The 27932-nt window shown below is 41.0% G+C and overlaps 1 protein-coding gene across 1 annotated transcript in view; it reads right to left on the bottom strand.

The window, feature by feature from the left end:
- smg1 (SMG1 nonsense mediated mRNA decay associated PI3K related kinase) overlaps window positions 1-25993 on the bottom strand; it is a 56860-nt gene extending 30867 nt beyond the window's left edge. Inside the window, exons 1-20 of the mRNA XM_044332608.1 lie at window positions 25755-25993; window positions 22213-22361; window positions 18777-18929; window positions 17384-17520; window positions 15848-15906; window positions 12161-12374; window positions 11699-11824; window positions 11488-11560; window positions 10655-10752; window positions 9773-9946; window positions 7973-8194; window positions 7426-7527; window positions 6248-6538; window positions 4660-4790; window positions 3373-3534; window positions 2751-2869; window positions 2557-2644; window positions 2207-2308; window positions 1116-1256; window positions 184-410 (exon numbers count right to left, since the gene is read on the bottom strand). Of these exons, the coding sequence (XP_044188543.1) occupies window positions 184-410; window positions 1116-1256; window positions 2207-2308; window positions 2557-2644; window positions 2751-2869; window positions 3373-3534; window positions 4660-4790; window positions 6248-6538; window positions 7426-7527; window positions 7973-8194; window positions 9773-9946; window positions 10655-10752; window positions 11488-11560; window positions 11699-11824; window positions 12161-12374; window positions 15848-15906; window positions 17384-17520; window positions 18777-18929; window positions 22213-22361; window positions 25755-25831 (2845 nt within the window). The 5' untranslated portion in view covers window positions 25832-25993. The remainder of the gene's footprint in view (window positions 1-183; window positions 411-1115; window positions 1257-2206; window positions 2309-2556; window positions 2645-2750; window positions 2870-3372; window positions 3535-4659; window positions 4791-6247; window positions 6539-7425; window positions 7528-7972; window positions 8195-9772; window positions 9947-10654; window positions 10753-11487; window positions 11561-11698; window positions 11825-12160; window positions 12375-15847; window positions 15907-17383; window positions 17521-18776; window positions 18930-22212; window positions 22362-25754) is intronic.
- Window positions 25994-27932: the final 1939 nt, after the last annotated feature.

The following is a 27932-nucleotide window of genomic DNA, read 5'->3' as shown; positions in this document are numbered from 1 at the left end:
GCTAATGCCTTCCAAAGTGTTTCCATATAGAAAACAATGGGCTAGGCACATGGCATGCCGCATGCCCACCATGTCCATCATTTACTTTACAAAAACCTGATGGCAGCCTGAGGTGCAAAAAAAGCCTCGAAAACCAAATGACGTTCCAGTCATGTGAACACAAACAGGATCTTGTTTCTTCACCTTCAATGGTCTGGAAAGTGTCCTGAGCTCGGCCCAGCGGTGTTCGGAGTTTGGACAGTACAGTGAACTGTGCAGCCTCCCACACTGCCCACTGCCACAGCACCACCTCAGTTTTCAACAGCGCCCGTGGCACTACACCTGGACCGCTGCTATCCACGGTGCCTCGGCCATCCCGTTTCTCCAGTCGCTGGCAGCTGTAGTACAGACGCTCCAGCCAGGGATCCTTGCTGTGGAAACACAGAAATGTGAAGCTTAGAGATTCTCATTGAATTGATGTCTGGCACGCAGTCATCATGAGGTACATGGAGTGATACAAGTCGGCTGCATAAATAACTTTCTGCTTCGGTACACACACATAAACCAGCTCCATGAAGCAGGTCATTTATATCTGCTAGCTGGAATCCATGACTGAGGTATTAAGAAACAGTTGTAACCAAAATCAGTAGAAAAGTAGTAGAAAATGAGCTGGCATTAGCATCTGAAAAAATTCTTGTTTTGGTTGTGGGGAAAAACTATACTGGTGTATTTTTGAAAATTCTTGCCACACTAACTCAAAAAAGAAGCTGGCATGATCTCAAAAAACATGATAGACAAAAAAAACTCCACCTCATTTTCTTCTAACAATTAATGTTGAACATTTAAAATATGGAAGGAGCCCACTATACAAAGGCTGGGCTGACCCCCTTCATCTATTTCTCACTCACCTATCCTGGGACTGCAAGACAAAGAAAGCTGGTCACCTGTTTAGCGTGTTTCACTATTGTACTGTAATCATATATCATGACATAGCTGACCAAATACAGACAACTAGCTGCCAGCGAATATTGTAGACTGGTGCAGTGTGATATATCAGTGCCACATGACATGTTCCTAGGCCCTTTAACAGAGTTAGTCTAAAATGCAGTTGATCTATCCGTTGCAGTGACATGTACCCTCCACGGTGCAGGACTCCATATAAGATGAAGCTGATGAGGTCGCTGAAGTCCTGAGGATGGAAGGTGCTGCTCGGTGCTCTGCTCATGTGGTGACGGATGGCCATTGAGATCTCCCTCATCTCAGGATGGCTGTGGTTACTTCAGACAAACACAAGCACACATGAATGAATTTGACGTCTTTATTGCGTTAACAATAGTTTGACATGTTGGGAAATAAATATATTTTAATGGGGGGTTATCTTTCCACTAGTTTCCTTGTAACATCAGTGATGACAAGACTCCAGGAAGTCACTACACTTGGACCTATCTGATACATCACAGCATCACTGATACCCTCATTCCACCAACTGGAACCTAGTGTTGCTACTGGTTCACAGTTGGTTCAACTAGCAAACCTTCTAACAACCGGCTTTTCCACAGGCTAGAAATGAACAGTTAACTGTTGACATCCCTAATGAGCACAGTGCAAACATGTCCACACACAAACTCGGTTTAAAGTTGCTCCAGCTGTTAAAGCTGACTGACAGCTGATCCAGCTGTGATCAGGTGCCACCGTCATCAAAAACGGACAACATTTAATGTGACGCATCAGAGGTAAGGATGTCTCATTTCTCTAAAAACATATTTCCTTGTTTCCTCTCTCCTGCATCTTTTCCTTTCATCTTCAGTGGGAGGGACTAAGATGCGATGAAAAGATGCAAGTGAGGGAAACGTGGATACAAACCCGCTTGTGACCTTTGGACAGAGTCAGGCTAGCTGTCTCCAGTCTCTGTGCTAAGCTAAGCTAACAGGCTGCTGGTGGTAGCCTATTTACTGTACAGACAAGAAAGTGTCTTCTCATCTGTGCATATTTCCCAAAAGGTCGAGCTATTACTTCAAACCCAGATTAGATTAAAAGAATAGAAGGACAGAAGGATTAACTTTCCTCAGAAAGTTATTTCAGTTTGAACTTTCAATTCATTAGACTTTATTATTATTAATAATTATTATTCAGTCATGGTATTAATGATTGTGAAGATCACATGTACAAGATGTCAAACAAATTTGATATGTGGAGACGAGATGCCCTCCAGTAGTACTAGACTTACCTCAGAGCAACATCAAGGGGGATTGTCCTGAGCAGCTTGGCATAGGCCTGCCTCACCCTCACTGCTGAGTGGACCAACTGGACCCTGCACACATCCACACACCTGATATACACACACACACACACACACACACACACACACACACACACACACACACACACACACACACACACACACACACACACACACACACACACACACACACACACAGAGAGAGTGAGCTGCATCCTAGTTCTTTCTCATGTCTACAGCAAAGTACACAACAGCAAGAAAACATGACTCCTTTATAGATGGGATTTTATATACTGTCTGAAAGCAGTTGAACTTATGTGTATAAGTGCAATGTTCACCTTTGCAGCAGCTCGGTGGACAGAGATGAAGAGAGCGCCTGCAAGCTGTTGCAGGTCTGAAGGCATATACCTTGATCTTCATTCAGAGCTATCCAGAGAGGAGGGAAAAACATTCCTTTGTTACTGATAACAGAATGTGGAAAGCACTAGGTGAAAAACTTCTTCATTGGAAATGCTGGACATGTTGGGCTCACCGTTAGCCAGCAGGCCCCTGCAGAACTTGTTGAAGGAAGGCAGGGAGAAGAGAGGGCTGTAGGTGTCTGACTTCTTCATCAGCACAGAGATTTCCTGAGCCCAGGTCAGCAGCAGCCTCCTGACAAACCAACACAACAGTACCATAACAAAGGTTTTCAATGATCTATGTCATTTTCATTCTTGCCAATTAGAGCCTGACTGATACAAGATTTTTAAGGCTGATGCTGATTTCAAAATTTTAGAGATTAAAAATTCTGCTAAAAATATAGGCAAATATTCCTTTTTTTAACAGTAGTAACAAACGAGATATGAACACTTTTGTCTGTCAAATCATGATTTTTTTCACTCTAAAGATGCATGAGTGCACAAACTGTGTATGTTGCACCACCCACATTCTCCAGCCTTTGCCACCTTTGTCTCCAAAAAATCCAAAGAAAACTCTGCTTGAGTTCCATAATTGAGACATTTCATACAAAAAAACCCCTTCACATGAACCCAAATGTGTGCAATCATAGCCCACAGAAAACATTTCCCTGTGTGTGTGTGTGTGTGTGTGTGTGTGTGTGTGTGTGTGTGTGTGTGTGTGTAAGAGAGAGTGAGAAAGACAGATAGAGAAAGAACCTGGCTTCGGGGTAGAGATGCTCCTTCGCCAGCAGACCTCCAAGAAGGCTAAGCAGAGTGCTAAAATGTTTCTTGGTTGCTGTGGTGACAGTGCTGATGACAGCGCCATCAAACAGGGAGGGAGAAGATGATGAAAGGCTGGATGAGATGAAATGATCATGTCTGATGGAGAATCAAAACAGAAGAGATACAAGGTCAGTTTAGAAGAGAAACCGCACAGCAGATACATCACCTTCAACATGTCATCGCCATTTCATTTACTAAAAAACAAACAAACAGGAAAAGTGGCTTCCTCAGGAAATAGATAGAAAACGTGTAAGAACATGTTTCTGAAGCCTTCAGAAACAACTTTGCTGTCCTCAAACAGAACATTTAGCAGAATGGCAGCTATCCAGTGTTAACTTTGTCAATTGATAAAAACTAAAGTTAAAGGGTGAAGTCGTACGAATGAACAAATGAACTAATGATTGTTTTAATACAAGTCTTACTCAAGCTGCAGCATTTGTGTGATTTACTGTAGCTCCTGATCAGTAACAGTGTCCTCCAGCAGCCAGTAATATCTCTAGTTCAGAGGTTGATTTAGCTGGTTGACCTGTTGCATTACTGTTAATAAGAAGCATCTTGCATTCCGTAACATTCTGCCTGTCAGTGATAATAACTAACATTAGTGCTCTTATTTCTTCTTAAGAAAGAAACTGATTACTCATCTACAATCCTATGAGAATTAGACAAGAAGCAGCCAAAAAAAACAGCTGCACAAACTAGGAAAACATGCAGACAACATGTTTGTAAAAAGTGAAGCTAATGTAAATGAAGTGCTGTGGATGTGGACATAACATTCATGTTACTTTCAGACAGATAGCTTTGGTGTTTTGCTATTGGAGGTAATGAATCAATTCCAGAATCAATGTCGGCAGTTATCCATCTAAATCTTCCTCTAGATGTTCACTAAAGAAATATCACTACATTAGCTGTGGCTTCTCCTCTCAAGCTAAACCCACACAGTGAACCAAGTGAGTGAATCCAGCTTCCCAATGATCGACTGCTTTGCAGTGGAGAGCACATAGCTGGGGAAATGCAGTACTTAACAGTTTAGTTCAACAAAGTCTGACTTGTTCTGTTCTGCTCTTCAAGCTACCAATTCTACACCATTTGAAATGACTTACAGTTCAACTTAATAAGCAACAAAGTGCCAAAGACTAAACCGCTTAGTCTAATAGGTGTGTCAAATTCTGAACAGTGTAGTGGACAGCAGGGTTGTTGCTACAGTACAAGCGTGTGTATTACCTGGTGCAGTGGGAGTACAGGGTGTAAAGAACAGCATACTGGATGGCAGGGTAGTAGACTGCTAACTCAGAGTGGACCAGCATCAGATTGTGACTGAGAAGAGCAAAGACTGTAGGAGACAACGCCCACATCTAAACAGATAAAAACACATGAACATGAACATTCACTAGTAGGTAAACCAGCACTTCATCTTCTCTTAATGCAAACATTAGCACATCCTGATTCTGCTTCACAATTACAACTTTTCACCTGCCAACCATTGTGAAGCACCTTTAGCGCCTGTAACCTTAATGGGAAAATTAATAGAATAATAATAACAATAATAATAATAATAATAAAGAGATGTGAGGGGTGCGCTGACCTCCTTTCTGCAGTGAAAGGACAACCTGTCTTCACCAGGCTGACTGACAGCAGAGATTTACTGAGCAGCACAAAATCAGCATTATTTTATACTGCGACCAGATGGTTACCAGGTGAGGTGAGGTCAGATGTTTAGCAAGTTGTGCTAACTGCTGGACATTCATTTCCCCCCCAGCTGAGAAAGAGGCAGCTGGGGGGTGTGTGCTGATAAGAAGATGGGGTTCATAAACAGATGCCTACTGCAGTTTGAGTGATTGGCTAACATGTTGCCATGGTAAGCATCACATTTAACTGTGTCATTTTCTGTAGTATGGGAAATGTGCTGCGTCATGCCCACGCTACAGGCTGATCATGGCTGCTCACAACAAGTTACAGCACAGGTATCACAACTGTATGGAAATTTCACACGTGTGGTTTCAATGTTGTAGCTTCGATGCAAACAACGGAGGCGTGTTCAGAGTCTCTACTTGTTTTAATAAAGCACTCACTGCAATATTGCAGGTTTTCAAGTTTTAATCTAAGGTGCTTCAGTTCCAGTGAGGGTTTGACTTTGTCCTTGTCAATGTGTCTTTGTATTAGGTTCAGCCTATTAGAAGTCCAACTCATGGTGTTTCCAAGATAAACAATGATGCAGATGGATCAGCTTTAGTGGGGTAATAACCAGCCACTCGGGCTGCACATTTGGTTTTATGGTAAGGACAGCTTGTTAGAAGTCTTTGTTCCAGTAAATGTCGACAGCACTTCCTCTTGCTATCCTTCAATCTGCCAAACTTTCCAAAGAGAAATAACAATGTGGGAAAACAACGTCCTAGGTTATACTCCACTCAGACAGAGACGGGTGACGCGGGTGAAACCCACATTGAGGGTCTATGTGAATGAGACATGAGTCTCATCCTGACCCACTTGGGTGTGGAAAAATTATTTAATGGTACCGATGTTTAAACATCATTTAACTGAAAAAAGGTGGAAAGAGAGAGAAAGAGAGACAGAGAGGAAGAGAAATAGAGAGTGTAGGTGGGGGCAAGTGAGGGAGGCAAAGAGGGCATAAATATAATAGAGAAACTTAAATCTGCCAATTATTGACAGCTAAGCCATGTCATTCTGGGGTTTATCAATGAAGTATTTGCAGCCGTCTCATATGAATGGTTCTGATGACCTGTGCCATACACACGTCTCCTGTATGAAAGTGGAATTATTCAGAGTGCTATAGAGAAGTACTGCGGCTCACCCCGATGAGAGAGTTCTTGGTGTTGCCGATGGTGGTGAGCGTGCTGAGGTTGAAGATGAGAGTGAACTGGGCCTTCTCTAGGGGTAGGGTGAGGGAAGCGAAAACAGGATGCTGAATGCTGGGGCAGGGGCCACCGGGTGCCGGGGCCCTGCCTGTTGGCTCCAGGGTTGCTAGAAGGCTGGACAAGGCACACGCCATCTCACCCAATACCATTTTATAAGCTGCCTCCAGTGTTGGGATGTTTTTCAGGCTCAGAAGCGCCTGGTACACACCATGAACAGCTGACATCACCTGTGGAGTGTACACACACACACACACACACACACACACACACACACACACACACACACACACACACACACACACACACACACACACACTTTTCATTTAATTTAATGCAGCTAAAGTTACTGTCATCATCTTTGTACTTACATTAGAGTACTTTCAGTCTGGGTCTGTTTTTCCTGGTGAGGACCTGAAGGGGACCCCTTAGTTCCAAATAAATCTTGATGCTACAGCATCCAATAATAATGTAGCCAAAACTGATCTTTGGCAATGGTTTGGGTTTGTCCCCTTCCTGTTTCATCATGGTAATACTATAAAAAACATGGTTAATTGCTGCCTTAACTGGCTTGTGCAGAGGTCTGTGGGCCATATAGCCTTAAAATAATATCATAATATTGCGAGGTATTTTTATGATTGCAATATTTTTGGTCAATATAGTCTACAGAACTACAAAATAAATAATAGTCAGATCAATACAAGCAGTCCCTGTATTTAGTCTGTGTGATAAATGTTTCAGAGGAGCAGACATAAATAACTCTGATCAGAGTCACTATGTAAAACACACTGAAGCAAACTGATTATTAGCAAACTTTAAACTAACTTAACTAAGTGCAGACTGTTTTTTTCTCCAGCACTCTCCTTTTACAGAGATTGATGTGAGCACATCAGTCATTTTTCTCTTTAGGTTAATAGATGTTAGCAAACTACTTCTACACGACTGATGTTCAGTTTTGAAACTGACAGCAGAATGATGCCCGTGTTCAACTATCACATGAGGCTGGAATGTTAGAGCACACACACATCTACAGAAAACATGAACCATGCCTAACATGTTGGCACATCACCCTATACGTCAGCGTCTTGTACTGCTTAAGCATCACACTCACACACACCTCTTTCTCTCGATGGAAGCGCAACTCCAGCAGCTTTGAGTCAGGTGCCAACAATTTCTCAACAAAGGATGCAGGCAGCTTTGTGTTGATCTGGTCCACGATCTGAAAACAAATGCATAGTGACGTCACAAACATTTCACTGAAAGAGCAGTAAATCTCTACTGGTACTGGGCTTCTGTTTGGAAGGGCCTCTTTGAAAAGCTCTGATTGACGATGATGTCCTCTTAGAAATACATGTGAGTAAGGTGCATTCACATCCAACATCTTACAATACACAACAGAGACTGCAACACACTTTTGTTAGATGAAAAATGAGGCCTGATTTTCAATTTGGTGAAAGAATATTAAAAACAACTGAAGTAAGCAGGCCCAGAACAAGCTTTTATGGATGTAGAGTTTTATGAATAACAAAATAATGACCGACTACACATTAAATTCCAGTATAAGGTCCATCGCACTTGGTATGTGTGACAAAACTGCAATCAGACTTGTATGGGCTGCTCCACTATGGTTTCGACCGGAGAGGTGTGATCAAAGGTGACCGTACCAGAGTGACAAGGCTGAGCACTGCCAGGTTGTAGTCTGAGCCACAGGCCTGGCAGCAATCCAGCTGGTCCAGGCCGTAGGCTAGGACAGCCTCCATCAGCTGACCACAGGGCTCCATACTGGCCAGCAAAACACCCACACACTCATTCCCTGCTGTGAGAACCGCCTCAGAGAACTGAACCTGCTTCGCTGTGGTCACACAGGCCAGAACCCTGTTCAGAACCTGAAAAAGAACACAGAGGAAAGCAGATGATTAAAAACTGAAGTGATGTATTCTACAGAGTACATGGATCAAACACACAACAATTATTCTGATGCCATAAAGCATATATGGCATTAGAATAGCCTGATTGTAATGTACTTAATTTAATGAGGTAGAATCAGTCAAACATGTAATCATTGTTTTTACATTTCTCCAGTCCAAGCTAAACTCAATGTTCTGAGACCTGTAGGACAAAACTCTAAATGTTTGATTGTAGATACCATAGAATCATCTGTCAAAAATTACTTGCGGAATTCAAGAATGGGTCCAGATTTTTTCTCTTAATACAGCATCTCTGGTCATCTTCCACTGATTTTGTTTTTGCTTTGTTTGTTTTTTTCTTAAATAGGAAAAAAAAGATAAATTTGGTAATCCCCTCTTGATTTGTCTAACTCAGACTGCTGAAGCCTCATATTAGCTTCAGCTGATCTTCAGAAAACATTTTTATACAAAAAAAAAAAAAAAAAGAATACAGATTTCGTCTCTCTCTCTTTCCACATACGTGAATATTGTATAAAGACAGTCTTGAAACAATGTGAATCTATCCATATGCAAAGGCAACATCTCTAGAATAACATTGTCATACTGCTTTCTTCATCTCTCGATATCTCTCTTCTCTCTATATAAAGCAAGGAATGTCTGTGTCTGTATGTATGTACGTTTGTCCTTCGCATATCTCGAGAATCATTCATCTGATCTACTTCATACCTGGCAGGTGGATTGCTGGGGAAACAAGGAAGTGCGATGTTGATGTGTGAAGCTGTTTGGGTGAGCAGTTCTTGAGAAATATATCAAAATACCTCATGAATAGCGTTGCCTCTACGACGCTGATTTGCTTCTTCTTCTGACTGAAGTTAACGAGCAACAATAACGAACAGTGCCACTCTGCCATTGCGACCCACATTGTGGTCAGAGGTGGGATTACACCCGTAGTGATAAGAACTCGAAAAAGTTTAAGAGACTTCAGTTCTTCTATTGAACTGTAAGCTGTGAACGAAACTTGGCTTGTATGTTCAAGACTTAGTGCTTGATGTCTCAGGCACGTTCAGAAATATATAAAAATAGCTCATAAACAACGTTGCTTGTGCTTCTTCTTCTGCACGTGGATTCAACAAGCAGAAATACGGACAGCGCCACTCTGCTATTGCAACCCACATAATGGTCAGAGGTGGGATTACACCCGTAGAGATGAGATAGAGAAGAGTTCATCTCTATTCCTGTTCCTCACGCGCAGGAAATGTGTATGTGTGTTCAAGACATCATTACATTTCATCAGATCAACTTCAGCTCAACTCAAAATTGTAGTCTCAGATATTCTGCATGTAAGGCGTTTAGGGAGCATTGGTAAATTGTCTACCAATAGCCTACATGTCTACTGATAGTATGCCTGAGAGGCATTTAGAGGATGGGAGAACAGGCATGTTTTTGAACGGGCACTGCACTAGTATTCTCTAATGAGTTGACTGGATTTACTTTTCAGTGTATCTTTTATCACACAGCTCAGCCCTCAAACAAGGTTTTCCTGGGTGTGGCTCTTACATCTGTGACGTAGACCTCTGTGATGGGTGGTCCTCTGATGGGGCTGAAGCGCTCTCCGATGCTGCGAACCACTGTACTGAAGACCCTCAGCAGAGCTGCCAGCTTTGGCAGTGACACTGAGGGAGGGGGGATGTCTTCATCCGGCGCATCGCCTGACACGACGTGGCTCAGATCCTAAACAGAGCACAGAGTCAGTCCATTTTTTGACAGAAGTGCTTATCAGTTCTATATTGCAGTGTTTACTGTCACATTTAATCATTCTGAGAAGAGTATACTGTTTTAACAAGATTTTCTGCTTCCTGTGTTTACAGTCCAGGGTTTTCCCTGCTTATCTAACTCAAACAACTTTGTTGAAAGTTTCGGCATGTGATGTTGAAAAGTCTGGCATGTGATGTTGATGGAACTCGAGTGCTCAAGAGCTTAATGGGTACATGCTAGAGTTACCTTGTAATACCACCAGTTACCAGCATCTTTTTGTTCCATCTAGGAATAAAATTTAAATCCCAATGGACACTTTCATCTGTCAAACCGTGATTTTTTTCACTGAAGTGCACAACACTCTAAAGGTGCGTGACTACACACACAAACTGTATACGTCGCAACATTGACGTTCTCCTGCCTTTGCCACCTTTGTCTCAAAAAAATCCAGGTAAAACCCTGCAGTCATCATGACACTCAGCCACTCATGAAAACTACAGATTTTTTTTGCTTTTTCTTGATTAAAATGACTGAAAAGATATTTAATTTGAAATTTTGTCCCAATACACAATCCCAGCCTGTGTAAATATTTCTTCCTGATACTCGATGAGCGTACAGTAACTGGTATTAGAGCACGGCTATAGGGAAGCTCACTGTGGCTTGGGCAGCATGCATTAAGCTCACCTCTGCATATGCTTCCATATCCTCCAAGAACTGTCCCAGCAGGGTTGTGGAGAAGGTCAGGTCTGCCACCCAGAACTGCTCCAGACTCTGTAACCAACCTAAACACACACAGAAAGAGCAGAGTGGCAGAAAAGCACAGGTATGTCATGTTGCTTTTAAATGAAATTGTCACAGACAGGCAGAGAAATAAACAGGTTTAGGGCTGTCACAATAACTGCAATATTGCAATACTGCGCTATAGACATGCCAACTAAAGTGGATGGTAAGCAACTGCCACAACTGTGCTATGTTCACGTTTTTTCTTTTTTTTCATGAGGCTAGGCCTTCTTGTTTTACACTTCAATGTGTGCCAATGTTCGGGGGCTCCCCTGGTCCGGTCCGGCAACTCTGGAGGATCCCGCCCACCATGCACAGTGTGTGGCATGCGGAGTGCCAGCTAACTGGGCTCAGGGTGACCTGACTGGGGGTCTGTATGAATATTTTGTCTCAGTTATATGTTTAAACTCTCCCGGGTCACAGCATGGCTGAGCAGGTTGCCATTTAACATGCGAGGTAAAGTGGACTCGGCTGTGGACCAATGTTGTTTCCTGCCACAACATGATTTAAATGAAAAAAAAAAAAAGCCACCCTGAATCACTGGAAATTCCTTCACTGCGATAGCCCTAAACAGATTTGCCAAATTTCATGGCATGTGGTAAACACAAATGTCAAATGTCACATTTTGTTACCAGCAGAGAGTGTTGAAAGGAGGACTTGTTACTGCGGTTACATCTGTGACTTTTTGACAGACAAAGCTTTGAAAATCCTCAAGTTCCAAAAGAAATCTCACTGACCTGAGACTTGCTGAGTGAGGGACTGCTTCTGTGTGTGGTCAATGTGCCAGCCCACCAAGATGTCCACTGTGTCCTGTGGAAAAACAGCAAAGGACATAGAGGTGACAAAAGCTAAGATGCTGCAGATGTTAATGGAAAATTATTTTCAGTGATATATATTTTTTCTTATATTGTCTGACCTTAATTGCTAACAATCACTGCTGATACTCACCCTGAAGTTGGTGCTGAACACATGAGGGTAGCAGCGAGCCACCTGAAGAATACACTTCACACTTTGACAAAGCAGCTCTGGTGTGTCTACATTCTCCAAGATGGACTGCAGGTTGCTCATCACCAGCTGAAACACACAAAACACTCAGTCCAGTCAACCATCCACCTGCCAGGCCCTTGTCTAGGACCAACTGGTAAAAACATTTCCCACTTCTGTACTACCATGATGTAAATGGCCAAGACACAATCATCGTTAGACATGTAAAATGGAAAGAAAATAGACAGCTGTATTGATTCAAATAGAAGCACATCTGTTCCATCAGCCATGTGAGAGAGGCAACTGGAAAATGCAGCTGAAACGCCTCCTGTGTGGCCAAGTTTTGGGGTTAGCACTGTCTTTAGAGAACGCTTATGGAACAGAGCCCAGTCCAAAGCCTGTGTGTGTGTGTGTGTGTGTGGTTACCTGCATGACGTGTGAAAAGGCCTTTCTCTCCCCAGCAGCCTCCAAAGCGCGTTGTGCTGCCACCAGGTACAACAGCTTCACCTCGTCGCGACTGCTTGAAGTTAACTTGCTGAAGAGCCACTTGAAGATGCGCTCGGCCTCGTAGCTGAGCACTGTGCAGAGGAGACCCAGGCAGGCTGCTGCATCCTGACGCAATTCCCACAGCAGCTTACTGCTACACACGTCAACGAGAGAAGAGCACATGTTAGATGGGAGAAGAAGAACAGGGCTTCATGCAAGAACCACTCATACCAACAGATTCATTCTTAAGAAGCACGTATGAGCCATTTAAGAAAATTTGCGGCGTTCATCAATTTTCTCTCAGTGTGAACAGAATTTACGACTGGTCCAGGCCTGTCATATGAGTCCTGACTACATAGTCTCTGCCTTCTTCACAGTATTTCTTTTAAGTCAAACACTTGTTTGAGTGAGAATTATAATGTTTTATGAACTTGCAGTTTAAATTTACCAAAATCGAGTGTTTTTAGATTTTATTGGCATAATTTGGTGCAGTAACTTCTACATTTCAGTAGTAGCTGTGACGGCTGCCTCTGCGCCTCTCTGCAGGTCTCTGTCTTGTATCATCTTGTGCAACTGATAGTGTAACATCACCTAATGTAATATTCTCTCCTCTAATATCTCTGTGACTGTCATATGACCGCCTCCCATTACAAGTGCTTTGCTTTAGGAAATGTTTTTAGCATCTGACTTCATGTCAAAGCATTCCCCTCTTTATTTCTATCACAGTACAGTGCTGCTCTGATGACACGTTGTTGTATTCATATTTTCTAATTGTTTCAGGTCCCCTACTGAGTGACACTCCTAACATATCATGTTTTTGTCTGCCAATTTCTGACAGCAGTGCTTGAAGATCCGCACTGTGAAATTCTTTTTACTCTTTGGTAACACTTTGGTCAATCAAACTTGCCAACAGACTGAGAGGAACATGGAGCCTTATGTGGACATCTTGAGGGGCGTCGGTTATGCTAACGAGCAGATCTCACAAACATGCACCTCCTCATGAACAGGTGACATTCATCAGGGTTGAAATCTGGTGACTGCGAAGGCCATAAAATATGATTCACACCATTTTCATACTCAAACTATTCAGTGGTCCCTCGTGCCCTATGGATTGGGACACTGTGGTCCTGGAAGAGACCACTCCCATCAGGATAGAAATGTTTCATCGTAGGATAAAGGTGATCACTCAGAAGGGTACAGGAACAGTGCCACTCTGCCATTGCAGCTCTTTTTTTTGACACAAATACATTTTGAAATTGTTCAAAATATTGGAATATTTACTGAATAACTGTACAAAATTTGGTTGTAGCTGCTGTGGCAGTGGGCCAATCACATGTTGAATTAAATCAAAGAATGCTTGCAGTGATTGGCTGTGAGCAGATCCAATTACAACAACAAGAAATAGTCATTTTTTTCTGGTTCGAGGTACAAAAAGGATCAAATGCAGATATTGTTTGACTGAAGACGTTTCAATACTACTTGGTACTAGGTCATTTCAGTGGGATACCCAGCACTAATGCTAACTTAACACTAATAATGTTACCACCGGCAAAAACACCTCCACTAGTTAAATCCATGCTCCTCAACGTCAAACACACATGAGAGGAGGAGACCTCTGTGCAGCAAGCAGAGCGCCTGATAAGCAACACTGTGTGCAATGCTAACATGAGGGCAGAGGTGGCGCCAGAGATGTGTGCAGAGTGCCCAGAGCGGAGTTTTACGTTTGTGAAACTGGATTGAACTGAACTGATCTGATAAGGGGTTGTGGGGAAAACAAAACGGACCCTTTACCGAGTTGATTGAACTCTGAGACTGTGGGACGAGTTACACGTGCACACACTCACTGAAAAACACTTCTCCATTCGTTATCGATACCCGGCGCCGCCATACACAGCAAAACTTCCCTTCAGTTGAGAGTCTATCTCAGCTCCCACTCTGGCATCCTCCATCAGCTGTGTTAGTGAGTCAGTGACACGGCGCTACTAGCTTAAAAATGTCGGTGAAGTTTGCAAACATAGTAGCTAAATCTGTCCATGGAAATTTTTTTTTCCAGCGGATATCTTAATTACAAGAAGATTAAGCTAGCGAAGCAGTTTTGTGTTTATATGTGAGGTATTTATTCAGTTTTGGAAATCCCACAATCTCTAAAAAGCATTAGCTGAAGTTGGCTAGCTGACTCAACAGGGACTAGAAATCTTCTCTGTTGCTAGGTCGTTACTAAGGGTCGACCTACTTGCTGGAGTAGTAAACTAGGCTTCATTACATAGGAGTCTACTGATGTGAGTGATTGTTTTCCAGGTATTAGTCATACCCCAAGTATTTCCACGTAAACGGAGATAACACAAGCAAAAAGTTTTTCATTTTTAGAGCAAACTGCCACACAATATGAATACATTTTGTTTCTATCTTTTATTTGTTGGTAAATGTTGTATAATTGCAATATTACACTCGAGGGTGTGCTGTACCTTATTGTTGGCACAACAGTGATGCAGTCAGGAAGGAGGCACTTGTGCTTACTGTGCTCCGTTTGGATCCACACAGAGAACCAGGGCTAACGTTATGTTAAGTTTGCTTCATTTTGATTTTACATCCCCTTCTGATAATTCTTGTTGTTTATCTTATTGTTTATTATTTCCTATTAACTACGTTACATTATGTCGACTACACTGTTGCGCTCACCTGTGGCCGGCCTGAATGTCACGCTTGACGAAGCATGACAGCAGTTAGGGTTGGGCGATTAATTGAATTTGATTTTCAATTACAATTTTGGCTTCTAACGATTATGAAAACAAGACAATCCAGATAAAATGATTATTGTGCCACATTCCATTTCACAATGATGCTCTCATTTTGTCTTATTAATCCCATGCATCATGTGTCATAGCAGCACAGTGAGAGACAACATAACAGAGCTCTCTCTTATTTTGGTCTCATTGATTTTTATATATTATATGTTTAGTAGTTTTCAGTAGGTTGTGAAAGTACATTACAAAACAGCTGATCTTATTTATTTATTTAGATTTTTTTTCCCCCTTTCTTTTTTAGGTATACCTGTGCAATCTAATGCAATCCAATACAACCTTTTTGACATTGTCAGAAAGGTGATCATTTTACTTTATCTTTATTATCGTAGTGGTAATTCATTTATCTCAGTTTTTTTTTTAAAGTTCAATAAATGCATGATGTTTTTAAGGTCGATGAGTAATTGTGTTAAATAACTGTGATTTCAGTATTGACCAAAATAATTGAGATTATGATTTTTACCATAATCGAGCAGCCCTAACGGCAGTGTTCATGATTTTTGTTATTTTAGGTGTCAACATGTCTGTATGCCTTTGTGTGATGATATACAGGCTTAATGTGCTTTCTAATGTTAACTACACTGCTCACTCTTGAACAACCCAGTTCAGACATCAAAAGGATAGAAAAGTGATCCAAGAACACCTGCCATGAGACAGGCCTTTACATTTCTCCAGAAGAGTTTTTGTATTAATGTGACTATCTATTTTGTGGATTGTTGACCTAGCTGGGCATGACGACACTTCCAACCAGTATGTCCAGTACGACATGATTGTGGAAGTTCTGAACCCACAAAAAACACTAGTGCACAGTACAACTTCCTCTTACCTCTCATTCAAAATGTCATTCAAGGTGCTAAGGATGGTGTCCAACTGTTTAACCAGGGTCTATAGGAGAGAAATACAAAGTATGAAGTGAGTGATGTGTTGTCGCTGTGTTGGCTCCATTTGAACATATTTCATTTGAGATGAAACAACAACTATTAAGTTTAAAGGCTGACTTTCAGCTTTAAGGGCATATGAAGGTATTCACAGTCAACATTGTAGGACTCGGGACAGTTTTATACACTTTCCCCCAATTTTAGATGCAGGAGACAACAATCCTCAACATATACACAAACAACAAACAAACAAACAGAGAGGTTTTTATGGCCAAACAGTGGAATGCTCCAACTTCCCTTAAAGGACAGGTTCACAATCTTTCAAGTCTGTCTTAAAACAACAGTCAGGAGCCCAAATGAACATTGAAATAGGTTTTTCTTGCTGTAATCATTCCTCCTGTTCATACTGACCATTAGAAGATCCCTTCATGATGCACTTACAATGGAAGTGATGGGGGACAAAATCCACAGTCCTGCTTCTGTGCAAAAATGCATTTAAAAGTTTATCTGAAGCTGATATGAAGCTTCAGCATCCAAATGAGTCAAATCAAGTAGATATCTTTCAACGTTTTTTAGTGCCAAAGTTCCTCTTTTTGTTACTATACTTCCACCACAGCTCAACAGGGAAACACTGTCTGAGGAAACACAAAGAGGGAATTTGATGCTAAAAAGACTGTAAATGTGTCAGATATCCACTTGATATGACTAAATCAGACTGCTGAAGCCTCATATAAGCTTCACAGAGACTTTTAAATACATTTTTTGCACTAATTGACTGTGTGGACACACTGTGGATTTTGGCCCCCATCACTTAAATGGTAAAAATGGACTGCATGCCTTTTTAGCCTTTCTTCTGACCACTCAAAGTGCTTTTACACTACAAGTCATATTCAGCCATTCATAAACTAATGGCTGGGGCTGACATGCAAGTTTCCAACCTGCACATCAGTAGGAACAAACTCATTCACACACTGATGGCACAGCTATCGGAGGCAATTTTGGGGTTCAGTATCTTGCCCAAGAACACTTCGACATGCAGACTGGAGGAGCCAGGAATTCAACCGCCAATCTTCCAATTACATTTCACACATTTCATTGAAGCACATTTGAAGGGGATCTTTAAATAGTCGGTATGAAAAGGAGGAATGATTACAGTAAGGAAAACCTCTTTCACTGTTCATATGGACACTTGACAGTTGTTTTAAGACACACTTGAAAAATTCTTAACCTATCCTTTAATTCAACTCAGCATGTTTTCAGAGCCAGGCTGAACACAAAAAGCCTTTGAAACAAACAAGAAGTGGAGCTGGATGGACCTGGACCTGACAGCATATCATACATAAGAGATAGCAAGTGTCTGTTGATTTTATATATTAATATCTAAAATGTGAAACTGAGGAGAAGAGGGAGGAACACATTTAACACAGTTCACTAGGGTTTGAGGGAATCTGACAGGATGATCATCTATATACAGTCTTACTGACCACTTTGCTCTCGCCGTGGCTGATGAATTCCTTCAGCTGTTTGAGGGTGGCCAGTCTGCGGTCGCGATCATCCTCCCTGGAGACTCTGCGCAGGAGGTTGGCCAACCGAGACTCGTCTGAGTGAGGCATCCCTCTGTCTGCAAGAATATCTTTGCATGTCAGTAACAACAGATACTAGTGTGGTTATAAATGCTAATTTGGATTATTATTATCATCTTGCCCTGCCGACAATGATGTATTTGCTGCCATGGCTATCGCATTTTTGGTTGATTTTTTTATGACATGACCCTTTTTTGTTTGCACTGTTAAGGGCAGTCCACACCAAGTACGTTAACTATAACAATAACTATATAGTTTTAAAAATCGTTCCAAATCGAGTGTATGGCGGAATCCACACAACAACTATAATGACAACAACAGTGGTGAACGATATCATTGGGATCACTTTCAGAGTAAGGATAGAAACGCTGACAGCCAATCAAAATCCAATCCCTAAACCAACCATAAAGCACGACAAAATCTCCATCTAGTCTGAAATTCCCAGCAAAACTTTCAAACCTCCATACCTATATCATCTTAATTCTAGAAACTGACTGATGACTTTATTTATATTAATGTGGTTTTTCCTCTTTTCTCACCACAGACTGACACACTGTAAATTGGAGCAGAATGATAGGTTTAGATAGGTTGTCTCTCTTAATTATACAATGATGCTGGAACTTTGTACTCCATTATAATCTAAAAAACTACAACATTAGTGACCCCTTTAGGTTTCAGATCCATGCTAATATCGTGTGTCCCAGCCACAGCGCAATAGAAGCTGGTCATCTGTGCACTTTTGCACATCATGCTTCGGCGTCTGCTACCGTTGGTCGGTCCAGTTTGGTTTGTAAATACTGGAACATCACAGCAACTAGAGTCCTAAAAATACTTCTGAGCAACACACTAAATCACCACCCGTTTTCCAACCCATATCCTCCTGGTTTTCTTTTTCTTTCTCTGAGCAACGTAAAGCAGTAACAGGTCATCAACATCCATTTTCCTAAGCTGCCGACACAGTTGAGCATGCAGCGCGTGCTTGCCGCCACTGTTTACAAAACGTTATCGTTCATATTTGTGGATGTTCACATCGTTATCGTTCTTGGTGTGTACAACCCTTTATTCCCCAGGTGGCTGCTAGTATTAACACTGAGTCCATTATTTGAGGCTGTAACAAATGTGTTTGTTACCTTGATAGAGAGCTGCAGCCCATACAAATGTAGTCTATCAGTAAGAACAGCCTGTGTACTTGAGAGTAGCTGATACTTCACAAATTAAATCCTTCATGATATGAACCAGTACCACAGCTATTGCTGTTGTCACTAAATGTATTATATCTTGTTGGAGAGCTCACCCTGCGATTTCCTCATGTCCTTTGAAGCTAAAGCACGGTTTCCATGCTGAAAAGGAGTCAAATCCGCTGTCACGTCATTGGGCCTCAACTCTTGCCCCAGCGACTTCCAACCAAACGTAGTATCACAGACACCTTGACCAGCTTCATATCCACCTGAAGGAAACAAAACATGTTGGCTTAGAGCAATTTATTACAAATAAAGCCTAAGCAAATAAGAGCATTTCTGACAACACAAAGCAAACAGGAGCTTTAAGAGTATTTATTTTATGCATAATTGACATAGGGAGACAGACTGCTTATCCCCTGCCTCTACTGGTGGATAATTATGGTAGAGCAATTCTATTGAGCAACTTCATTCATCTTTCTCTTGATCCATCTTTCGGATTCCGGAGGAGTGGCTGCACTGGGAGTGAGCTCCTGATTACATCTCAAACTTGGACCCAAAAAAGAGGGAACATTTTGCAAATTAACATTCAAAAATCTTCAGAAAGGACCCTATAGAAGAAGTAATAGCATTGATCAGCAAGAACAGAAGAGAATACATCATCTTTGAATATATTTTTCAAATCAAAACAAAAAGAAAACTTAAAGGATGCTTTCTGGTAATGTAATCCATGCATGCTGGAGCCTCTCTATGCACCCTGGACTCAAGAAGCAATGGCATATGACTGGGGGTCACTCATCGGGATGGGGAGATGGTAAGCTCATCCCCCTGCCGACTCTGCTACAAGACCAGTCCAGGTTTCCAAACATAAACATCACATGGATCTTCTGGGGTTCCTAACCGCCCGGATGGCGGCCTTTTCTCCTTGCTGAGGTTGAGAGGAGGTTCCAGCTGCACCGGGCCGGTGCTGAGGGGCTTAAGAGGAGCTTCTACCCTCTGGCCACTGGGATCCTGGATGAGATTGCTACATAGGACTAGTTCAATGTTTCATCAGCAAAAACACCTGGGCTGTGTTTCATGGAGTGCTTTTTGGACTACTGTTGGTACTCATTGCTGTATTGCATGTATGTGTCTGTCTGGCCAGAGCAGTCAACATTGATGGAAAACAACTGGGACACCGAGTGATTGGGCTTGGGACAAATGCAAAATCATCAGCTCCTTAAAAAGCTCCAAAAGCAGAGATGCTTTCCAATTTGACACCATGTTTGTCAAATCACACAAAGATATTGTAACTCCCCCTATTGCTCATTTAATTAACTTGTCTTTTAAAAACAGCTCCTTTCCTGATGACTGGAAATGTGCGATTGTCACACCTATTTTTAAATCTGGAGACCGCCTTGAAGCCAGTAACTACAGATCAATAAGTATACTGCCAGTACTCTCAAAGGTTGCTGAGAAAGCTGTCATTAAACAACTGATGACATTTCTTAATACAAGCAATTTTGGTCTACATGGTATGCAATTTGGCTTTAGAGCAAATCATTCCACCGAAACTGTTACCTTGCACTTAATAGAGCAAATTAAATTGAGACTTGACAAAGGAGGAGTAGTTGGAGCTGTGAGCTGTTAGATCTGCGTAAAGCATTCGATACAGTCAATCATGATCTTTTAATATCGAAACGCTCTAAATGTATCTTCTCATCTAGAGCACTGGCATGGATGTCTTCATATTTATCTAATTGGAGACAATGTGTTAAAGTTGAAACATGTTAAAAAAACGGTTAAAACCATAAAGTACAACTTAGCAAATTTTAGACATTAAAAACTGTCTTTGGACGCAACCAAGATATTTATGCATGCTATGATTCTTTCCCAGATGTCTTATTACATCACATGTTGGGGGCAGGCTGGAGAAACAGCCATAAGACTTCTTGAGTCCTTATACAAACAAACTCTTAAAACTCTGGACAAAAAGCCAATGCATTTCCATCACTGTAGGGTACTGGAGAAATACAATTTACTGAGCTTTGAGAATTTTAGATTATTCTCAAATTTGTGCCAGGTTTATAAAATTTTAAATGGTTTGGCCTCCTCCACTATGTGACTCTGTGTACACTTGCTCAGTAAGTTCTATTTGATCCTCCAGAATATCCTCTATACAAGATTGTACCATACCATTTCATCACACTGCATTTGGGCAGTCAGCTTTCTCTGTGAAAGCCACAACTCAGTAGAATGCCCTACCTGATGATATGAAGAACTGTAGTTCTATCAATGCATTCAAGACCAGACTGAAACATGTACTAAAGACCAGTCAGCTGTGTGACCACTGAGTCACACAGCTGAGTTAAGTTTACATTATTTCTGATTGACATTGTGGGTGTATGTGATGTGCTGTGTGTAGTTTTGTATTTTGTATGGTGTGTTCTTTTTTGTTTGTTTGTTGTTGTTGTTTTTTACAGATGCAAATTAGCTTCAAGCTAACTCTGGTGCAGTGCATCTTTAATGTTTCAAACTGCACACTGTTCCATTCCATAAATAAATAAATAAATAAATAAATCTTGTTTCATAAATGTGATGGCAACTTTACATGTTAGTCTCATTTCTGTAAACAAGTTTATGAAAAAAGACACAATGGCATGTTATAAGGTCAGATCTGTAACGTTTCTGTCACACTTCCAACACAACACAAGTCAACAAGAATGCCGTCAAATTAATGTAAAGCCTGCAGCAGCACAAATTTCAATATAAATTCATGTCTCGTTCTGTTTCTTAATTTTTCATTTGTATCCTCATGGTGCTGGGCACACCACCTCTTGACATTTTTTGAAATTATGAATGATTAACAATGAAAACACCCTGCATACAGCATGTGAGCTGTATGAATTCTTAATAAATTACAAATTACATGAGAATTCATCAGTGGATTGAGTGTGAGAAGAGGAGGCTAGTGTACCTCAAGCTCATGATGGTCATTAATTAAGGCTTCAATGGCAGAATACATTTTAAAAAACATCAGTGATGCAGCCTATGAGAGAACTAAGAGAGCTCTTCCTTTAACTTGCTGCTGTTCAGAGCAGTGACAGTGCTCCATCTCATACAGCAGGTGCCAAATATCACACCAATATTGTGACTCCTTCTGTAATGCTCCTGTCATTTCTAAATACAATCCTGAGGGACATTAAGGTGATGGACAACTCTGTCTGAAAAACAATGAAGTCGGTGATGTCATGTATCTCCATGTCTGAAAAGGATTTAATTTTCATTCATTGTGTTTGGACATCATCTGGTTACTCAATTAAAAGTGATCAACCAAATTTTTCTGAGGTCTTCAACTACTCAAGGTCTAAACTGCAGTTTTAAAATCCTCATCATAACATTTAGAAATCCAATAAAACAAGGTACTTAAACTTTTACGTTCTTAAACAGTGCTGATTGTGACATGATTTAGGGGTGATTAGTCCATTAACAGTACCAAAATGTATTGACCCAATGTCAGAACAAACTTGACATGTTTATTAAGAAATTCAGCTTGACCAAAAGGTTCCTCACCCTCTTCCTGGAGTGCATCTGCAGCAGCGTAGGCATTGCTGGGCACCGCTGGCTGGTCAGGGCAGCTGGAGGGCAACACGTCGTACAACGCTGCTGAACCAAGCTCTCTGGACTTCACGCCGTCCTGGCTGGATGACACACTGTCAACTCTGAATTCATGGATAGACACATGAAAAAAAGATAAATCTTATAACTGGAGTAACTGCATGGTTTCACACAACATGTTCAAAATTAATTGTAGGGAGGAGTGTTTAATGAAAAATCTGTTATTGTTTTTGAAGGTTATCTTATTGGTTAATTATTATTTCACTCCACAACTCGAAACATTATCGAAAAGGTGGGGTGGAGGGGTCTGTGAGAATCTCATGATTTAATTTCAGTCTCATAATCAAAATAGAAGCAATTCTCAATTCAAAATTGATTCAATAGTCAGTCCACTTGATGTCAATAGGAGACTGGCAGTTAAGCTAACTTGTCATGATGAAGGTCACTGTCTAACCAAACAAATACAGCAGAAAAAATGTAGGAGTATGCAGTAGATAATAATTTGAAAGTCTATTACAGTTGGTATGAGAATAATGAAATAAGAGCATACAATTCTGTCTACCACTGGCTGGAAAGTCCTGGTAATTTTGTCTAGAAGTCTTGATGTTGTTACTAATCATTATGCATTTAACATTATATCTCCAGCAGTGGTATAACCCTTTATAACACTAATACCTTCATCAACATGAACATCATCTTTGGCCAATCAGAGTTTGCTTGAAGTTTTGTAAGATAATGCAGTGCAGACATATAGTCTTTAGATGGTGGTGTATGATGTATTGACAAAATACTTCACCTTAGTATTGCAAAACGTGCATATTATCTGTTCTTCCCCAAGAGATTGTAAAATCCAAAATGTGACAAGGCACTTGCCCTCAACGGAAGATAAACTAGATGACTCTTGTATGTGTGTGCACAGTACACTGGGGGCTGAACTGGCCTGTGATACACCATAATGTTATTAACAATGTACATGAACATATTTGAATTTAAATTGTAAAATGGACGTTGTAGCACAAGAGCAATAACTATTCTGGTTTTATTAACACTCTGGCAGTTAAGACAATTTCACTACAGCGACATAGTAAAAACAGTTTTCAGCTGTCTGAAAATACACAATAGTAAATGGTAAATGGACTGCATTTATATAGCACTTTTCTAGTCTACTGACCACTCATGACACATGCCAACATTCACCCATTCATAAACTGACAGCTGAGGCTGCCATGCAAGGTGCCAACCCACTCATCAGGAGCAATACAGTGCTTTCTTTTATCCAAAGCGCTTTTACAATGCAGAATACGCTCACAATTTGGGGTTCAGTATCTTGTCCAAGGACATTTCAACATGTGGAATGGAGGAGCCAGGGACCAAACCACCGACCTTCTGATTACCTCCTGAGCCGCCCCAATCACAATCAATCAAAGCAATACAAGAGCAAGAACTCATACACAACACGCAGTACACTGGAATGTGCGAATCTGCATAGAAACCAAGCAAAAGTAAGCAACACGTGAACAATGTAATGCGTGTGCCTTACTTTGGCGTGGCTGTGAAAAGTTTATGTAGCCAAAACTCTGCTCTGAAATGGCAAGTTTTGCAAAACCAGCAACAAGTCAATTCTAAATGTATTCATGCCAAACAGCGTGTTGACAGACTAAACTGCCAGAAGGCAGAACAGTTCAGAGTTCAAACACCTAGTTAAAGTAGGATAAACCTCTGCCCCAGTATTGCAAGAGAACTTGACTAATAATAAGCTAAATCACAGGGGACCATAAGACAATGTATAGCCATATCAGTTATTTGTTATAATTTCTCTCAATCCAGACCACAAATGTCTGTTTTTAAAGATAACCAGCCTAAAGAAAACAGACTGCAATGGTTTTATTTCATGACAGATGTTCTTTTCTTTATTTATAGGGCCAGTAAGAAATGAAAAAAAAAACATCAACAATGAATACTGGTCATACAAAGTTGAGGGCACCTCTCTGACACAGTAACCTACTGTGCCTAGCATTATAGGCTTTTAATATTTTCAGTTCAGGGATGTGGCATTGGATTTTTATTGTATGTGTTATTAATTGTGTGCATCTGTGTGTGTAAAAAATGTATATAAACCATCTACATTCATGTCCCACGATTGTATTTCATAAGTTTTAGTCTACTCTCACCAAGGCCATCGTACACATGTATAAAAATGATAAAAGTTTGATTCCACACAGGACATCAGTTTCTGTAGGGATCCATGTTGGGTCACAATGTCTATTTGTTAAATTGCTCCCCTTAGTGTCTGAAGTTTTCGTGGTACTGAATGTAAACTCAATGCATATGGAGTGGACAATGCTATCTGCTCCCAGCAAGTAGCTAGTCAAAATGAAATGGGTTGACAAGGTGTAAGACATGATGCCCAAGGAAAACATGATGAACAAACTATATTTTACAAGCGTCTTTTTGTTGTGATATTGTTTGTAGTTATAAGTCTTACTGGGGTACAAAAATGAGCCATGTGGTATCATAACTACACTGATAAAGATTCAGTAGCCACCTTAAGTGCATGTTCCCACCAAATTTTAATCAATCCACAATTCCACAAATTAATTGCCACACAGCAAACTTGGGCCCCAAGGGGTCTTGAGGGTCGGGGGCCTGAGCAGTTGCCCGCTTTGCCTGGTTGGCAATCCAGCTCTGTTGATAACTAGGTTGTAATTAAAAAGGATTACTTTACACCTGACGTTACAAATGTCATGACATGAGGTACATTGACACAAGTGGTGCTAGCTCAGGAGTTTGGTGCTTCATTCGTTGCTGTGTCGACTTTGCAATCGTTTATTATAAGTTCAAAAAGTTACAAGACCAACACTGTCATACATTTATATGTAAAAAACGTTTTAAAAATATATCCGGAAGTTCTTTAGGAAGTTGATAACGTTACAGAGGGGTGGCGTCTTCCCATTTTTAGCTAGCTTAGCTGGCTAACATTAGCCCGAGCGAACAGTATTGTAGTAATGCTAACCAGCTAAACTAACACAGGAGCCCACATATGACTACCTCGGCGCATTGTGAATGTAAATCACCCTGTGGTTATTTAAAAATCACTCACTTGATTCATCACTGGGGCTCATGGGACGCAATGATTGTATGCTAACGTGTCTTGCATCGCATGCTGTCAAGTTGCCGTTAACGTTAACTACGTTAGCAGCAGGCTGGCAATATTTAGCTAACCAATGCTAAACAGACTGAGCTAGCGTTAGCGCCGGGCTGAGCAGTCAACCCCGGATAAAACTCTTTGACATGGAGGTATATTGCGTGACAGGATGATGACAAAACTATTGTTTCGACTAGACTGCATATGGGCAATTCTGAGTATTTAATGTTATGACAAAGAGACAAACAAGTATTTCCCACCCATGTGGCCACAACTTCATAAAGCAACAGAGCGTAGGCCCAAAGAGTCACCGGACTAAATTAACGAGCCTCCCCCGGAGCAGAGCACCAACCTGGGCTGCCAGTCATTCCAGTGTGGCTGCAGTTTGTGGGCGCCGCTGAGCCGAGACCCCGAGGCTTTACGGCTCATTACCTTTTGGAGAGCTGCATGACCCGCTGGCAGCGGTAACCGTGTCTCTCCTCAGGCTTACTTTTCACTATTATGTTATGTCAAGTCTCTCAAATCGGTTAGCAAATCGTTGTTATAGCTAGCTTACGGTAGTGTTTGGTCGGCCTTCTTCGAATTTGAGGGAGCAGCAGAATCTCCCTTACTTTTTTAATAGCGCCCCCTATTGGCTGGCCACGTCAGATAAGCTTTATTAATTGAGGGAGTCTCCGATCAAGATCAAGAGATTCAAATCTCTAATGCAAGAGAGACATCACAACACACACAAGAACACAGCAAGAGAAAGACATACACATACATACACAACACACACTAACCAGAACTATCACAAATATGAAAAATATCAGTGAGGAAAACATGTCAAGCTCCATTAAGGTTTATTGTAATACCAACAAGCCTGTCCTGTGATCTGGTGTCACAGTTAGTTGCTTTGAATTCACCTAAGGAAGTTAAATATTTTGGCAACTTAGATAGCGAGGCATTAAAACACAGGTATGGTGGGGCCTTCTAGATGTTATTTGTGATGACCATCTGACTTTTTTCATAGTCCTATAAGTCGAATGGCATTGTGGTGAATAACATGAATGGTTTAAAAGTTGCAGCATATCAAGTGTGTATGATCCAATGTACATAACAGTAAAATGTGCTTCCAGAATGATGGAGTTTAATGGAGAAACAAGTTCTGTTCCAGGATAGCCATTTGATTCAATTTTTTAGATTATGCACAAGGTGTTTAATGTGTATTTTGTAGGATGATCTGCTCCATAACCAAACTTTCAAAGGATTTATAATGTATCAGTTAGATCACCACTGAGTACTGAGCAGTGTTTGAAGGCTTATCCGACACCCAAAACACTGCACCATGGTGTATAATACTCAGATACAAGACTCTACAGCTCTGGATAGTTTTCACGCCGGCAACTATTTTATCTTTCCTCGCTACAATCATGAACGGTAGAAATACTCCATTCTGATTACAAAGTAATCCCCCAGGGATGTGCGCTTGCATGTATTGTATGTGATTCGCTAATGTAGTGTCTTGCCAGATGACAACCTGTTGCATTGTGACAAAAGATTAGCCTTTTTCAACTTTTTTGCTGGAGCCATCTGCCTTGGCACCCAGGTTAGCCACTGGAATGGCCTCATTCATATTAAGAAAGGAACTGTGTTTTTTCATACATACCAAGGGTTGGCTTGAACACAGCCTTACTGTGATGTCACTGTGTGCTGGATTACACCAATACACCAGTGCTGTGGCAAGGTCACTTTAATGTTACTCTTTAATGTTGAGGCTTTGCTGAATTGCACAAGCAACATGGTTTGATAAATGTAGCAAATAACATTTTAGAGCGCAGGCATCCTTGTCTAGTGATGACATTATACCATTGGGATGAAAATATATATTATACATATTATTTGTAATGTTGAAAATTGAAATTTTCAATTTACTTTATCATAAGATTTTGATCAAAATAATGATAAGATTAAGTTCTGAATATGTTTAACACGGCACACAAGAAAAAGAAAAACCCCTAAAAAAGATAAACCTTTAAGCATCACCAATCCGTAGGGTGCCTTAACACATATTAAGTTCAGATTTTATGGTTGTATGGTCTTTGGATTCACCTGGGCATTTTTAAAATATATTTTTTCTATGCTTTGAGCATCACAAATGAAATTCCATTTAATGTGTGGTGGCAGCAGTTTCTCAGAGTGACATCTCAAATTTCTAATAATACCAGAATAAAATTTGTAAGCAGAGGTAAAATGACTTGGGATGGCTCCCAGCCTGCCACCACCAGAGGGAACCCAACTTCAGCACATAACATTCACATATCTGATGGGTCACAGTTATACAGAGCACATCCACCTCCTATGGAATGAATCAATGAATATAGAAACTATCTACAGTTTCACACATTCATGTTGGAAGCAATCCAGTATAAACTGACTTCCAGGTGGCCCAAGCAGCTCCACGCCAGCTGCTGGGAGCTCCTTGGTAGAAATGGTGTCTCCCTTGTTCATATTTTCCTTGCTTATCCAGGGATTCACACTGGCAATTTAA

Source organism: Thunnus albacares, chromosome 17 (genome assembly GCF_914725855.1).
Source record: "Thunnus albacares chromosome 17, fThuAlb1.1, whole genome shotgun sequence".
Taxonomy (NCBI): domain Eukaryota; kingdom Metazoa; phylum Chordata; class Actinopteri; order Scombriformes; family Scombridae; genus Thunnus; species Thunnus albacares.
The sequence above is the reverse complement of the archived record's forward strand: the minus strand, read 5'-3'. Positions and strand labels throughout refer to the sequence as shown.